General features: G+C 41.6%; 1 protein-coding gene and 1 long non-coding RNA gene across 2 annotated transcripts; one reads left to right on the top strand and one right to left on the bottom strand.

Moving 5' to 3' along the window:
- Window positions 1–963: 963 nt before the first annotated feature.
- On the bottom strand, window positions 964–6906 carry LOC128747842 (uncharacterized). The gene is made up of 3 exons (XR_008412716.1): window positions 6818–6906; window positions 6608–6713; window positions 964–1377 (listed from the first exon to the last, which is right to left on the bottom strand). It is a non-coding gene; the product is annotated as an uncharacterized LOC128747842 (long non-coding RNA).
- A 3027-nt stretch (window positions 6907–9933) lies between these two features.
- LOC128747622 (14-3-3 protein beta/alpha-1-like) lies at window positions 9934–15405 on the top strand. Its single transcript, XM_053845621.1, has 6 exons — window positions 9934–10091; window positions 10481–10856; window positions 13412–13544; window positions 14158–14321; window positions 14395–14490; window positions 14597–15405. Exons 2-6 carry the CDS (start codon window positions 10566–10568, stop codon window positions 14669–14671), a joined length of 759 nt encoding a protein of 252 aa, XP_053701596.1. The 5' UTR covers window positions 9934–10091; window positions 10481–10565; the 3' UTR covers window positions 14672–15405.
- The last annotated feature ends 334 nt before the right edge of the window (window positions 15406–15739 follow it).

Here is a 15739-nt window from a genome sequence, read left to right on the forward strand (position 1 = left end):
ACAGTTAGGAAAATACGATTTATGTAGTTTTAGGTGTTGCATAACATGAATGGGAGGGCCGGATCTGGCCCCTGGGCCTTGGGTTTGACACAGGGCAACATTAGTATCCTTTTCATCACAAGTCTGACTGAACCTTTTCAAGCATTAGTTTATTAGCAACGCAGATCTGAGTATCTCAGCATGCTGCAATATATCATAAGGCTATGTCTGACTGTGATTACCTTTGATTATTAAAGACAATAGTTCAAAGGGAATACTACATAAACAGCATTTTGTTTGTTGTTTGTTGATACAGGGATGGCTGGTGTGTTTTGTTCTAAATCACTTTTATGGCAGTAAAAATGTCTAAGTAGGAAACATTTTCAGGAATTGCTTGTCTTCTTTTAGCCGTATCAGCGGCAGTGTAGCATCTATATGCGAGCTCTTATTTGCCTTTCATTCATTAGCATTATTTTCTAAGTAAGCCTCAAAAAAGCTGAATAAGCTCAGAGAGAAATATGATCAAAGACACTGCCATTTTGTCCGTTACCCATTGTACTATCACTAGTCGTGGTAGCACATTATTACATACCACTACTACCATAATGAAAATGATGTAGGATGGATGGATGAGGAAGAAAAAAAACTGATCTAGATGATCTACATGGAAAAGGAAAGCGTGCAAAAGCAGGAAGTGACCGACCTCTCATCCTCCCACTGCTCCCCCGCACCACACACTAGGACACAGTCGTATGCATGTCCGCCCCCCCACTCCCTCGCATCACCATGCATGTTTAAAGCTGTCGGGCCGTGGTTGCCACGGCAACAACAAAAGCACAGACTGCTTTTAATGTATTCGCAGGAGCGCCGCTGTAAAGATGTGACCTCATAGCCTTCGAGCAGAGGTCGCCGTCACCACTGCACTCAATGATTGTTATTGTTTTTTAATATTATTCAGTCACTCGTGTACAATATGTAATCTTGTGCCGAAGTCATTACTGTCAGAGCAGCAGCTCCCCATGGAGATTCTGGGTCAATGATGATCAAGGCATCAGAATTAAGTGCGCTGACATGATCTTACAGACCCCGTAAACGATTGTCATGAATCATTTAGCAGCCAAGATTATGGAATATCACGTCACACCCAGTGTCTCAGCGAGGCTCGGCGCTTACTCATGTAGATCTGTGGTTTAGCTCACACAGCGTGCATTTTCACTGAGCACTGAGGAAGAATTATAACCTGCTGTCAACAAAAGCTTGAAGGCTTCACTTTGTTTTTTTGGGTGTCTCTCACCACTGACCAGTCGCTGGTGACACACACTGGAGGCATTCTTCCGTCTGTCTCTTGTCTCGCTCGTCTTCCTCCATCTGTTTTCCCTTTGAAATGACCTCACTGCCCTAAGATCACACAGGGATACAAGTGAGCATGTCAGCCTGTTTTCCCCCCTCCTCAACCACTCTTGGTTTCCATGGAAACAGTCAAATTCAGTGGAAGAAGACACCGAAAGAGACAGGTTTGTGCAGATGAGTTGTGTCAGGATACAGAAAGAATGTGACAGCGATATGGCAAGATTCCGTTGGGTAACTATGAGGCGAATTGAATGAACATTTGGGTTGTTCTGATTTTAAAATAATACAAATTAAATTGGTGTAAAAAATATTTTCTAGCACTTCACATCAGATGGCGGTACTGTAGCTCAATAGCAGCGGAGATGATGGATAGATGAAGGGTTAACGTTGCTGCATCACTTCTGAGTGGGTCACCTTGGAAGACGAGAGAAGAGAGGAGCAAAAAGGAGACGAGAGTAGAGCAGAGGAAAAAATAGAAACAAGGGCAGAGCGCTTGTCATCAGAGCAGAACGTGACCCGAGGCCCTGCATACATTCAAGCCGCTCTTTCTTTCCCCTCACCGCCAACTGTGCTGCTTCTCGCCCTTTCAGCCACATTTGCGCTGTGAAACAAAGCCTTTGTGTCGTCACCGTTGTGCCTGTGGCGGAAATTCACTTGCTGCGTGTGCAACTGACCAGAGATCAAACAGTTTGTTTCCTACCTCACTGGCGACACAGACTCAAAGCTTTTCTGCTCTGATGAGAATGAAAGTGATCGACAGACAGACAGACAGACAGACAGACAGATAGATAGATAGATAGATAGATAGATAGATAGATAGATAGATAGATAGACAGACAGACAGACAGACAGACAGACAGACAGACAGACAGATAGATAGATAGATAGATAGATAGATAGATAGATAGATGTTTTTCCTCATCACACTTAAACGCATCTGAATGGCCTGAAATAAAAACATCTACATCCCTTTACATCCCTAAAAACACTGTGACCTTTCTTCTGACTTAGACAAAAAATGTTTCCTTAACACAAATCTAATGGTGCAAGATAAAGGGGATTTTCCCTTTGCACTTTATTGATTTCCTTTTTAAGGATTTTCCATCATCAGGGATATCCTCTGTGGCTATTTTTGCAGACACAGGATATTGTGCTGGCTCTGTTTCCACTGCAAATATAGCCCCCACTCCGGTGTATTCTACACAAACACATAACACTCTTGTTACTAAAAACTGCACTGCATAGCAGGATGTAAAGCTACAAAGCCACCCCTTACAGGTTTAACAAAAAAAGGACTTAAAGTGGAACTTCAAAGTACTTAAACTGTGTGATGAAAGCTAGGATATGAAAGAAAACTACAAGATCAACGACTTGGACTAAAGAGACGCTAGAACAAAACCAGAGAGCAGGTAGTGGAAGTGTACATGTGTACTCCTGACCCTCTGCGCTCTGTGATACTGCCACCAAAATGGAACCTCAGTCGGTTGAAATCACGTCGGAGAATATCCTGCCCAATCTTTACAAATTCTTCGACACCTTCTCAGAGGTGCAGTGGACGCTTCTCGCTGCTGGGATTCCTGACAACGCGACAATGACCACCTTGTTGGACTTGTGCAACGAGGTCGTACAAGTCCTCTCGGCCGGCATCCTTCGCTATCTAGTCGCGCATCTTTCCAAGAACCGTCAGCTGAAAAGCCAAATGGAAAATAACCTCTTGCAAACAGTCAACATCTGCCTGGGAGACTCACTCAACCAGAGTTTTGCTGTGGCTCTTGGAGCTAAACCAGTGGACTGTGTCCCAGTCAGAAGACTATCATCTCGGTTTGAAAGAGAAATAGCCAACAAGGTGAACTCGAACCTCGCCTTGCTTCTCAGGACTAACTGGACTTCGGAATCAGCGCTTTATGTCTCCGGCGCCATGGCTAACTTTGCCTCCCTCCGTCACATGGTGTATTGGACTCGTAAGTGTCTCCAGATCTATTTAGAGCATCTCAACACCAAGTGTTTAGGGCCATGTTGGTGGAGCAAAGACACAAACATTGAATCAAAGGACGTCCCCTTCATTACAAAGCCGCAAAGCTATGAATGGGGCCCCAGTGCGAAATCCCAAATCGTCGATTTTGCATCCATCGCTGTCAGTAAAATTCTCATCAAACAGTGTGACGAACTGATGGACAAAGACGATCCTGTGCTCAAATCAGCCACTTATGCCGCAGCATGTGACATCATCGACGTCATCGTGGAGGACTTGCATTACATTGACAGTAAAGCTGTGAAATTCTGGAGTCAGACAAGCATCTCGTCCAGGCCTCATTTCAATATCTCCTTAATTCTGAACAAAGTCATGGACTTTTTAACCGCCCACTCCAGTGGTATGGAGCTCACCAAGACCTTGAGTGAGATGTTCCAGCAGAAAAGTCTCAGTGAGGTTCTATCCATTGAACTACAGGCCTTGATGCTTGAGCTGGCCGGTATGTTCCAGTCCGAGGATTCAGCCTTCCTTGTGAGCCTTCAGCCGGACGCAGACAGAGCATCCCAGCAGAGCCACTACGAAGGAGACGCCAACCAGCTCGTCTTTCCAGGCTGCATCCCGGACAGTCTGCCGTTAAGGGCGAAACCTGCTCCCGAGAAGGTGACGGTGATCGCCGTGAGAAAGCAGACTCCTTCACACGTAGATTTCAATGCCATCAAGAGCGACATTGGCAACATCCTCGATGAACTGAACGGAATGCACCTGTCTTCACCTCTGGCAACGAAAGAATTGAAGAGCATCATGTCCAACGTGACCATCAAGACGTTTGTGAGAAAGCTGGCTGACCAGATATTTGATCATCTGATGTCTGGACCCACATATCAGATACCCTTAGTACCGATTGGAAAAAGTTTGTCTGACTCCATCCTCTCATCGACCAGAGCTCAGACTAAAGAAACCTTGTTCTCTCCTGAAGTACTGTACGCTATGACTGAGGACCGGGTGAAAAGGTTCTTGCAGCAGATGCTGCTCCTGGTGAAGCCTTTACACAATATAAGTTACGTTGAGGAACTGCGGTTTGTGTTATCCAGCATTAATAATTTGTTCATCGCGATTCTGAGCACGCCAGACGAACATGACGGGAGCAGGTCTCCAACATTATCCAACAATGTCAGTTTCCGTGAGAGTCTGTTTTGCTGTGAGGGGAACTTGAAACGGTACAAGACTCCAGAAAACAGCAAAAACATGACCCAGTCTGACGGTCAGAGCGAGTTAAACGACTGTATTTTGGGATCGAGATCTGGATCTGTGACTCAAAAATTCGGCAGATGGACCTCCAACGAGTCTCTGACAAGGACATCTTTGCAGAAAAGTGACGTCCAAGAGCTCATTCTGAAGCACATCCTCATGTGGACGTTGACACATATAGCTTTTGAGAGCAAAAATGTTATCCAGCTGGACAATGAGTCCATTATCGACCGCCTCCTGAGAAAAGGGCAGGACCAGATCGATGTCCCAGAGGGGGCTCTCAGAAAGATTTGCAGTCGAGGGGAAAAACTAAGCAAAGCTATTGTCAAAGATCTCGTCAAACAGCATGGCTGTCTGGAGGAGCAAATACAGATCGCGATGTCGCCGAATCCTGCGACTTTTGATGATGCCATTTTAAGTCTTTTGAAGGTGCACCTCAGCAGGTTCCTCGTCGCTCCAAAGCAGTCCAAGTACACGCGCTTCTTATCAGTTATGGGAAGGACTCTCACTATACCTTTCAGAAAATGCGGAGACACCAGTGAGGACCTTATCACAGATGACTCCAACCAAAACATAAGCCCGTCTTTTTTCCATTGAAGCCACAGCAAGTGACCTGCTTTGACACATAAACACGCCATATTCTAATCCTCACTGTGTTGTCAATTTTATGATTCAGTCTGTTTTCTGTTTCAGTTCTGAGAAGCCATTGTTTTAGCTGATAACAGAGAGAAATGTGTGGGTGGACAGTTACATTAGCAGGGTGAAGATACCACTGCTGGAGCTGATAAATGATCTCATGCCTCCGCCTGACCGAACAATATTCATATCATTTGGAAACATTATTTCATGTGCCCCCTTTATAACTCTATAAAGCACACAGTCAGAGCAATAAAACCACTTCCATGATCGGAATGGAATCAAACTTAGGTGAAATATTAAGCATAATCTGTGGAAATATTTCACCAGTTACATGTTATAAAATGACTAAAGTATATGGAATATTTACATAGTAGAGGAGGCTAATGTCAGTCAACCCACAACCCTTTATTTACATGAATTAGTATGTACTGTACAGAGCAAAAGCATGAACAGAACCACCGTCTGAAAGGTAGCTCTCAGTCTATAACCGAGACATTTGAAACTGCAGTTTGTGGTTTGCTTCCCAAAAACTAGAACACATTGCTAATTTCCTCAAAGAAACTCAGGATACAAGGGTATTTATTGCCTCCTGAACCCAGCTGCTGCGCGAGATCTCTGCAAATGGACTAAACTCCAAAGCTATTTGTAAATATTGATCCAGTGCTTTGGAATTATTGGGTTGTCGACCTGCATGCTACGAGCTGACATCATCCAGCCTCAGGTTCTGAGAGTCTCCTTTGTGACGTAGGGTTGAATTTATTCAGTCAACATACTCATTTGCTTTATCATTACTGAGCAGAAGTGAACAGAAAAATGTTGTAATAACATCCAGCGGTGGTTTTCCCTGCCGATGTCATGGGTATGATTGTTGTATTTGGCACTGGACTGTGGGCAGTACGTCCTTTATTTTTAAGTGGAACAACACGGAGAAACATGGATCTGTTTGGTCTGAAGAAAGTGCCACTCTGAGAGGGCTTCCTGTTCATGAAGCGCTAGCATAAGTTGCTCTACCGCTACTATTCGCTGCTCCGTCTTGAATCTACTCGGGCGAACACGGCTTGCTTATGATGTTAACAAAACATAACGCTGACAAGCAAACTCCCACACCCATGCTGACACCACCGAATTGTCATAGCCTCTCCAGAGTTACGCTCATTCCAGACTTTTCTTCACAGCGAGTTGCTGGCTAGCATTCCTCTTCAAAACACACCCATATCAGCCACACTTTTTAAAGCCGCCTGTCAGTCACCAATGTCCAAGAAGCTTCCTTCTACGGCCTCCTGTTATCAATATTCTCTTCCAGTTAGGGCAAGTCGATGCTCCTTCAGGCCCGACTTAGTAATGCTGGCATGTAATGCCTCACCACGGGAAGATATTTTCAATTCTGAAACACTCCCTTAGTAATTACGTGAAACTTACTGTCAACAGCGGAAAATATGGTTTTTGAGATGCAGTTGCTGCCAAGGCTGAGGAGCATTACGCGAGGAGCGTGCTTCTTTGTGGCATGCGTTCCCTTGGGATGAACCTGGAGGTTGGGTTACAAAATAGATTTTTTATTGTGGTTAACTCTTACAGATGAGGTTACTTGTTCTAGCCCGCTAACTTTCATGACACTGTGGATCCACTTACTTCTCCAGAAGTTTATCTTGAGCTGTTCCCAGGAGAGAATTCCTCTTTTTTTTTTATCATGCCAGTAACCTTGATCTTCTTGTCTAAATGTTGCCACGAGGGACGTATCAGAGCATGTACTGTTGGTATGTGGGTGTGTAGCGCTCAAACAGTTGCTGCAGTGCTGACTGTGCGCAGGTAAATGAGTCAGGAAGAAATACACAGGCAAGTTTTAAGAGTCATCAACAGTATTAGCAAAGTGAATCTGAATATATGATAAGATGTGAACAAGTGATGCTCATCCACTTAGGAGTCATTTGCTTTTAAGAATAAGCTAATTTGTTACCCCACAGGATGGACTAACAATCATGGAATCCATGGCTCTCCAGTCCAGATAAACTCCACTCCAACTGCGCTACAACGCTGAGCGTCATGAAATAAGCGAAGCATGTTTGGCTTTCCTAAAGACCCTGCAACAAAGACTCAGTGAATTCAGTTTGTTTTTCAAGCCAGGCGGCACTGAGCGCCCCCTCTGTAGCTTATGCACAACAAGGGGCCTTTTCCATCCTGTATGTTAACTTTTAAACAAGATTCCATTATTGTATTGTATTTGTTTTTCCAACTTTATTTTTTTTATTTTGAGAGACAACAAACAACGACAGATAAACACTATCATACAATCATACTCAGACAAAAACAATAACTCCTCCCTGCCTCTCATCACGTCCCTTCCTCGTCCATTCTCCCACCCACCCCAGGACCAAGCACAAAAAACAAAAAACATAAAAAAAAAGAAAAATATTTTTAGAAAAATGGAAATAAAAATAACAGTAATAACATAAATAAATAATTATAGTAATAAAAATAAAATAAGAAATGAAGATCCATCACTTATTTTATATACAAGGCAACATTGAGTCGGTGCTCAGGAGTCACTGTTTAGCCAGTTCAAATATCAATAAATGGAGACCAAACTTCATAGCATTTTTGTGGAGTTCCCTAAAGTGTCCATTATTGTAGTTCTTACAATATAAAAAAGAGCTTTTTGAGTGTAAATGTAGTCAAAACTGAAATGTATGTTGGTAAATACATATATACATGATACATATTTATATATGAGTGTGTGAGATACGATTACAAACAGATGCATTTCATGTTTATCTTAACAATCTTATGATCCATGGAGTCACTGACTGCTGAATCAGAGGCAGCATTCTGAAACACACCCTCATCATAAAAATTCCTGAGAAACTAGCATAGCGATGGTAAGGTAGCAAAACATATACATATATAAGCTACGTAGTATCCCCAAGTCACAGACAGGTTAGATTCCATGTCCTTTATTAGTCCCACAGTGCGGACATGCTGGCCTCCTAAACAAAATACATGAAACATTCACACATATTGATCCACAGAAAAGATTTTCTTGTTGGAGACAAATCTATTATTCAGTGTTTTTTCTCCCTGTACACCAGAATCAATCCTCTATATTCTGGAAATAACATAAACAAATGCACTACTGCTGCATTAACTTGGCCGTCCACACCATTACAGTGACCATGATATCACCACAGAGTTGCGTCATCCTTTTCTCATACAACATTGATAGACCAACATTAATATTTTTGCCACAATTGTTTGTTTTCTAAATGCCTTGGCATTCTGCTGCTCATCACTCAACAACACCTCTTCATTCTACAGGGTGTGGCAGCTGTGTAACAGATGGGATTATGACGACTACCTGAGTCGGAGCTCACATGAGACTCATTCAAGTCACCAGGAATAGAAAGTGCCCTCTGTCCCCATCAATATCAACAAGGAAAGACCAAATAATTGATGCTCTTATTAGACCGTGCACCAGGCTCTTAAAAAATAGCTTTTTTTTCTTATTATTTAAATCTTGTGAGACAAAAGACAAGACAAAACATGTCTTTAACTTGCTCAAAAATAGTGAAATGAAGTTAATGACGACGTCAGTTTTGAGTTTTCTTATCATGCGGCAGGTCTAAGTATGACGGATAATATTTCAACGTCAGACGTCAAAATAAATCAGCAAGAGTGACGGGCTCACGTTGATAAGTAGGAGCTGTTAAAATGTAGATCAGCAGTCAGGGGACTTTTCACCCTACTAACCGTGGGTAATTATAGACGCACTGTCCATGGACACCAATTTAAAAAGAATAAAAATAGATGACTTACTTCTTTGTCCATTAGCTGTAACTTTTATGGTTAAATAAATAAATTTTAATGCTTTCACTCCATGTTTCAGTAGAAAATACAATGCACAGCACATCATAAGTTTTGCAAAAACGTGAATTAAAAAAATATATAAACAATTTCAACCTGCCTGATTTCCAATCATTTAAATAAAATAATACATTTTATTTTAAGTTGCTATATCATGTATTTTACCCACAAAGTAAAAGGGTGATGTTTATTTATGGAGGGAAAAATCCATTTTGGTCAATAAAATAAAAATTATGATAATTAATTATAATATTTTTAAAAATATCTTAAATTTTGTTTATATTTTATAATACACAGAATAATAATGTAATATAGCACATATGCAACGATGATTTTGGGCAAAATATTTTTTACATTAATGTTATGATAATATTCAGAAGAGCATTCTGAAATTATGAGAAGCCTTTTCCTGAAATGAAAAATACATTTCTTCACACTGGAAATCACTCAATAATGATTGTGAATATTAGTAACTAAAGGCAACAACATTATTAAGACATTATTTATGAGGCTACTGCATGTTTTGATGGCCAGTGAAGAAGCTAGACATCTGAATAATTTGAGATTAAGTGATCAATAAAGCTAATATCAATTGTGTTTTTTGTTGTTGTAGTATTATTTATTAACAAGTCCAGTTCACATTATTAATTATATTTGATTCTTTGTGCAGTATGGCTTCATGAACTGTCATGTCTGCATGACTTACCTTAAAAAAAAAAAAAGAAAGAAAAAAAATGGATGAACATTGCCATGGCAACGGAATGACGTCTTCTCCCTTGCTCTAATTGGAGGAGACCCCGTGGCCCCAGCCGCTGCAGCGTTCCGGTCGGCCAAACTATCCCGCGGAGACCCTTCCCTGTTCCCCCGCGCTGAGCTCCTATTGGTCAAAACACGGAATCTTTGCGTCAGTCATCCAACACCCACCTCCCTCGTACGTTGGTCTCCACGGTCAAAGTAGCGGCCCTTTCTGCCAGCAAGTTTAGGTGATTTTCCTCCGCTGCTCCTCTCGCTTCTGACCAGTCCTTCGGATCGGACCGACGGGTGCTCTGTAAGTAAGACCGTTGCTTATTCAGACGTTTTCGCCTTTCTGCATTCTTTTAAAGCCAACCTATCAATCGTCGGAGCATAAGCGACGCTTTATTTTTTCATATAAAGGGCAAAGGTTGCGATTTGATTCAATGGAATGGCCTTGCGAGCTAACACCCAGTTAGCAGCAGACAGCTTTGTGGCGGTGAAACCGAGTGAGCCACCACCCTGGTCCAGACCACCAGGTCCCGAATGTTATAACCCATAAACTCGCCACAAAAGGGGCGCAAATGTGTTTTGCTAATAGAAGCACGCTATTTGACGCGGTTAGAAAGGGAAATATGAACATATTTAGAGCTTTGTGTTCCGTAGCGCCCGCATCATTTTTACATTCTTTCTTCTTCACCGCAGGTCGAAGCCTTGCTGCGGGAGAAACATCGACAAAAGACTCTCAATTCCTTTCGGAATTTCGCATTAGCGGCCCATAAATCTTACAATGGAAAAGGATGATCTTATTCAAAAGGCCAAGCTGGCAGAGCAGGCTGAGCGTTACGACGACATGGCCGCGTGTATGAAGCAGGTCACGGAGATGGGAGGAGAGCTGACCAACGAGGAGAGGAACCTGCTTTCCGTCGCCTACAAAAACGTGGTTGGGGCGAGGCGGTCCGCATGGAGAGTGTTGTCCAGCATCGGCCAGAAGAGCGAGGATAAGAAAAAGCAGGCGCTAGTCAAGGACTACCGGAAGGTGGTGGAGGACGAACTCCACGATATCTGCAAAACGGTTCTGGTACGCTGTTTCTATCGATCCTTGTTTTTTTGCCATCCAGAATTTCAGTCTTGTACTGCTTTTAGGTCATTTTTGTCCACATAAAAGCCCCTCAAACAACAGATTTACACCATAACGAATATATATTTTTTTCTTTCCTTTATTTTGTCACATGACAGTCATCACAAATTGAAACTGGACAAGCCAGCTGTAATCACTGGCAGGGGAGATCATTGTCAAGTGGTGGGGAAACAGTGGTTGCGCCCTAGAAATGAAGGGCTCCATGTTTTATTACAACAAAAAGCCAGAAACACTGGAACTGGCGCATTCTCGCACTTAATTCAGTAATCCTCATTGTCTTTTCACAATCCTTTTGCATGTTATTTAGATGACTTGCAGATTAATTTATTCTCTTGATACTTGACCTTCACAACCTCTACCATGTTTAAAAATTCATAATTAAAGCTTCCATTATGGGCTATTATAACAACCAAGTAGTAGCAATAATACAAAATAAGTGAGGTGTGATATTCATGGCTGAAATTCAGAATGCATGTTTTATTCAGTTCAGTTGCACCCAGGTGAATGCCCAATAACACACAAGCATAGAAAGCCTCTTCCAAGTGCTGTTCACCCACATCAAGGCAAGACTGCGTATTCCCAGGTCAGTGTGTCAGTCTAGTCATCGATGTGGCATCCTTAGGCAAACATGGAAATTTCACCCCCTTCAGCTGCTTACTGGAAAGGTAGCTACAAATATAGCGTATTAAAAATGGCAATGAAGGAGCAATACACAACACACAGTTTATAAGGTTGACTCTAACCCATGGTAAGATGTACGCAAATATTGACCATTAATATTCTCTGATCTGGCCCATTTGCAAATTGTGTGAAACTGTAGCGAATGAATATGCAGTCAGTGGGCGTGTGCATGATTTGGTAGTAATACTTAACTGTGTTTATTGTGTGAAAACCACCTACAGTCCCCATCTGTTAGCTAGAGAAGCAATGTGGATTGCCGAGTGAAACATTTAACATGCTTAAGTGACTCCTGTTAAACCCCCACTTTAAAAATGATAGAACTAGACTGCTGGGCTCATTTAAAAGAGCCATTAGAAGATATTTCTGTCTTAATGTTCTGGTCCGCTTGCGCTTGCCCTCTTGCTTAATCTAATGCGGCTGTAATGTATAGTGCTTTATGTTATTCCAAGCAAATGGATTAGGGGAAATCTAGTTGACGGCTAAGCTGCGAGATTGAAATAATTCAAGAGCAGCTGTCGTAAAACGAACTGTAAAGCTTGGGGAAATGCTCACTTTCAACAAGCTCCTTCTGTGTGCCTGGGTGTGTCTGCGTGGTCGTGACTCAGCTGCGAGGCACTGTCATGCCTGAACCCTGGAAGACAAGAAAGCAGTTCTGAAGCCAATAAATCATGAATGCTGACTCATTTTTCCCATTTAAAAGGCTATCAGGGCTGCAAGATTTTTTTTTTTTAATGTACATGTTTTTTGATAAAAGGACAGGACATTTTTTTATTTCTTCTTTTCTAAGGGTGTTTGTTGAGTGGCTTTTTGCTAACTATACTGCCTTGGAAATTATGCCAAAGCAACCACTCATTCTGTCATTGTTTGGTGTGGTATGAGGCTGGTAGTTTCTAAGTGGAGATATTTAGAGTTATTCAGAGTAGTGTATACTACTATAATTACCACATTTGTATTTTCGATTGAGCTCACAACTTGATGAAATTACAATATTATTTAGGATTTGTGAAGTTATCTTGTTATCACGCATGATCAACTCTGTCTCTCTCTGGTATATTACTTAATATATTCAGTATTGTATGTGTGTCCCGTACCCAAGTTTGATTGTTCGCTGACTGAAAGTCTGCTGATTATAAATTCTTTTGACATATTTAGATTATATCTGTGGCTTTGTCTGTTATCATGCACGTTTTTGGCTTGGAAATACATCTTTTTACCCATTGTTTCTACCCTTAAATTGTTACAGTCTTGAAGCTTAGGACCCCTTTACTTAGTGGTTGTGGAAAAGCCTCATGTCTTTACGCAAGCTCACTCTCAGTCATGGCTTCCTGTCTGTCATTCCTTCAACTCACCCGCCATTGTAGAGCCACGCTTTAAGGAAGGAAAGCGCCTCCTTCCTCTTCAACCGCGTCAGCTCTCGTTTGTGTAGATTAATTCACAGCAGCAATTGCAGCGTCAGAGTGAATCAGTCCCCTTTATGACTAGATGCCAAGAATATCAGAATTTTGAACTGGGCATGCTCACTTCCACTGCATGCTTAATATTGCAAATTGGTCAATCAACCGTTTATATAAACATCATATTGGCCTGATCAGTACATTGTACTTGCAGATGGGGCATATCTTTATTGATGCAGTCGTTTGACATCCTTTATGAATATACATTGTCTCCACCAATTCATTCTGTTTGCATGGAGAAGCTCTGTCTTATTGCTTCTAATTTAAAATCCTATTTTGTATTCCACTCTTGATTTGTTATAATAGCTGTTCTGAGGTTTGCTGAGTGATTATTTATAAATATGTCTCTTTTCTTCACAGACACTTCTGGATACATTTTTAATCAAAAAAGCGGTTGAAGAAGAAAAGGCAGAGAGCGAAGTCTTTTACCTCAAGATGAAGGGAGACTACTATAGATACCTTGCTGAAGTCGCCTCTGAAGATCTAAAAGACGGTAAGTTTCATGATATGCTCTTTGATACCTTGCTAAGTTGGTTTGCCGATTGGTCTACTGCTCAACTGTGTTCCGTCATAGTTGCATAGTGCAGACGCTGAATCTGGGCCACTTCACACCCCAGTTAGAAATGTGCCAGTTATTGCGCTCTCTCAGGGCTGTAAATTATGTCATAGGTCGGTGCATCATGGTCATGTGATGAGGAGTGTGTGACAAGAGTGGGAGTCGATTGGTGGAAATCCAACAGCAAATATTGCCTGTGCTTATTGTCTTAACATTAAGGCTTTAGTCACAGGTGTACTTTTATTTCATCTTCATTTTCATCACCGTTCAATTTTTTGATGTGTAGTCTCTGACGATGTGCAGTTTAAACAGGAAACTGAACCATCGTTTGTTCTATTTTCTTTGTCTCAAAATGTGTTTTCCCATTGAATTTCCACCAACTGAAATGTTTTATATCTAGTACATTTTCTTTAAGCTCATTATTTGTCACGTGTTTGCAAGGAATCAAATTCTTATACAAATGATCACAAACTTCAGCTACTCTGTATTTGCTTTCTAACATTCATCTTTTTTGTTCTCCCCCGGTTTGTGGTTCATTTGTTTCCTAAAGACACCATCAAAGACTCGCAGAAAGCTTACAAGGAGGCAATGGACATCAGCGAGAAAAAAATGACAGCCACACATCCCATCCGCTTGGGCCTGGCGTTGAACTTCTCCGTCTTCTACTATGAGATCCTCAACTCCCCAGAGAAAGCCTGCCACCTAGCTAAACAGGTACAGAGGTCCTCCACTCGTCCCCAAACTGCGTTCAGCGGTGCAGCAAGTATCAAAACTTGTTTGTTTTCAGGCATTTGATGAGGCCATTGCGTTGCTGGACCAGCTAAGTGAAGACTCCTACAAAGACAGCACCCTTATCATGCAGCTCCTCAGAGACAACCTAACAGTGAGCGATTTTGAAATGATTCCTTTTTTGACAATTGTGTATTGTGTATGACCTGACAATCATTTAAGATTGGAGCCAAAATCCTTGCTTTTTTTCCGCTCCCCAGTTATGGACGTCCGACAACGCTCCGGATGAGGGCGAGGCCGGCGACGGAGGAGACGCTGGCGAGACGGAGAACTAAACGATACGAGCCCTCTGTGTCTGCGATAAATGAAAGAAACTTTTTACACATCCTTCATTCCTTATTTTTTCCACTTAAACATTCTACCAATGAACCAGTTGATGAAAAGAGTTGTGTAATATTGTGATGTTGAAGACCTATTTCACGCATTTGTTCAAGAGAGGTGGTAAAGGAAGACAAACCCTCCATACTGTTCTTTTAATGGTTGTCCTACCAGTTCAGCATGTAGTGAAGCAGCTCCACGCTTGACACGGCCATTAAACAGTCACGTCCCAATAATGATTTTGGCTAGTGTTACTGCGTTTTTTGACAGGGTGGGTTTCAAGGGGATTCAAATAAATAAAAGGTTATTAGAAGTGTGTACACGTGAAAACGAAAAAAAGAAAATGAGCTGATTCGGTAAATCTACTAGATTAGACCACAATCACGGAAATATGCTTTTACATATTAAAGACGACTTGTCAGCCCATTCATGCGGATCTTGGCTTCAATGGGAATGAAACAACTTTGTCATTGCATGTGTCTGTGAGATGTTACACTGGAATGAAAGAAAATACTGTAACACACACATATTCACAAGTCCAGTTTCCCAATCAGATTTGTCTTTGTCCTAAAAGAAGTTGATTCCTTGAAATTTGGACCACTATTGTTTTTATTGTTCCCCAAAGCCTTGTGGAACCATTCGAATCCCGATGTATCAGCTGTTAACATGAATAAATCATTTTATAAACCAAGTTTTGTGTCCTGTTTTTTTCCCCCAAACTTAATGCTGCTCATACAGGGCCCATAATGCACTGAAACTGTTGGAGCAGGAAGCTATAAGCGTATATATAGTGATGCTTAAGATAAGCTCTAAAATACAAGGGAAAAAATGGGATGCAGTGGACAAAACCATAAACGGTAAATTTTCCGTGTGGTAGTGTTGCGTGGACTTCTTGCTAATGTCATGTCAGTGAAGTGATCACATGGAATAGCGTCAAAAATAGGGTCAATGTGGTCATCTTGATATATTTGTTTTTTTATGAACGTGATTCACAACATAATTTAAAATTGTTTTTAAATGTGCAG

This window comes from Synchiropus splendidus, chromosome 16, assembly GCF_027744825.2.
Source record: "Synchiropus splendidus isolate RoL2022-P1 chromosome 16, RoL_Sspl_1.0, whole genome shotgun sequence".
NCBI classification, from domain to species: Eukaryota; Metazoa; Chordata; class Actinopteri; order Syngnathiformes; family Callionymidae; genus Synchiropus; species Synchiropus splendidus.

Bases quoted from the DNA above. Each gene is read 5' to 3' on its own strand.
- LOC128747622 (XM_053845621.1), top strand. From the start codon at position 10,566: ATGGAAAAGGATGATCTTATTCAAAAGGCCAAGCTGGCAGAGCAGGCT. The intron at 13,545-14,157 runs GTAAGTTTCATG...TGTTTCCTAAAG, and splicing joins CTCTGAAGATCTAAAAGACG to ACACCATCAAAGACTCGCAG. The intron at 14,322-14,394 runs GTACAGAGGTCC...GTTTGTTTTCAG, and splicing joins CCTGCCACCTAGCTAAACAG to GCATTTGATGAGGCCATTGC.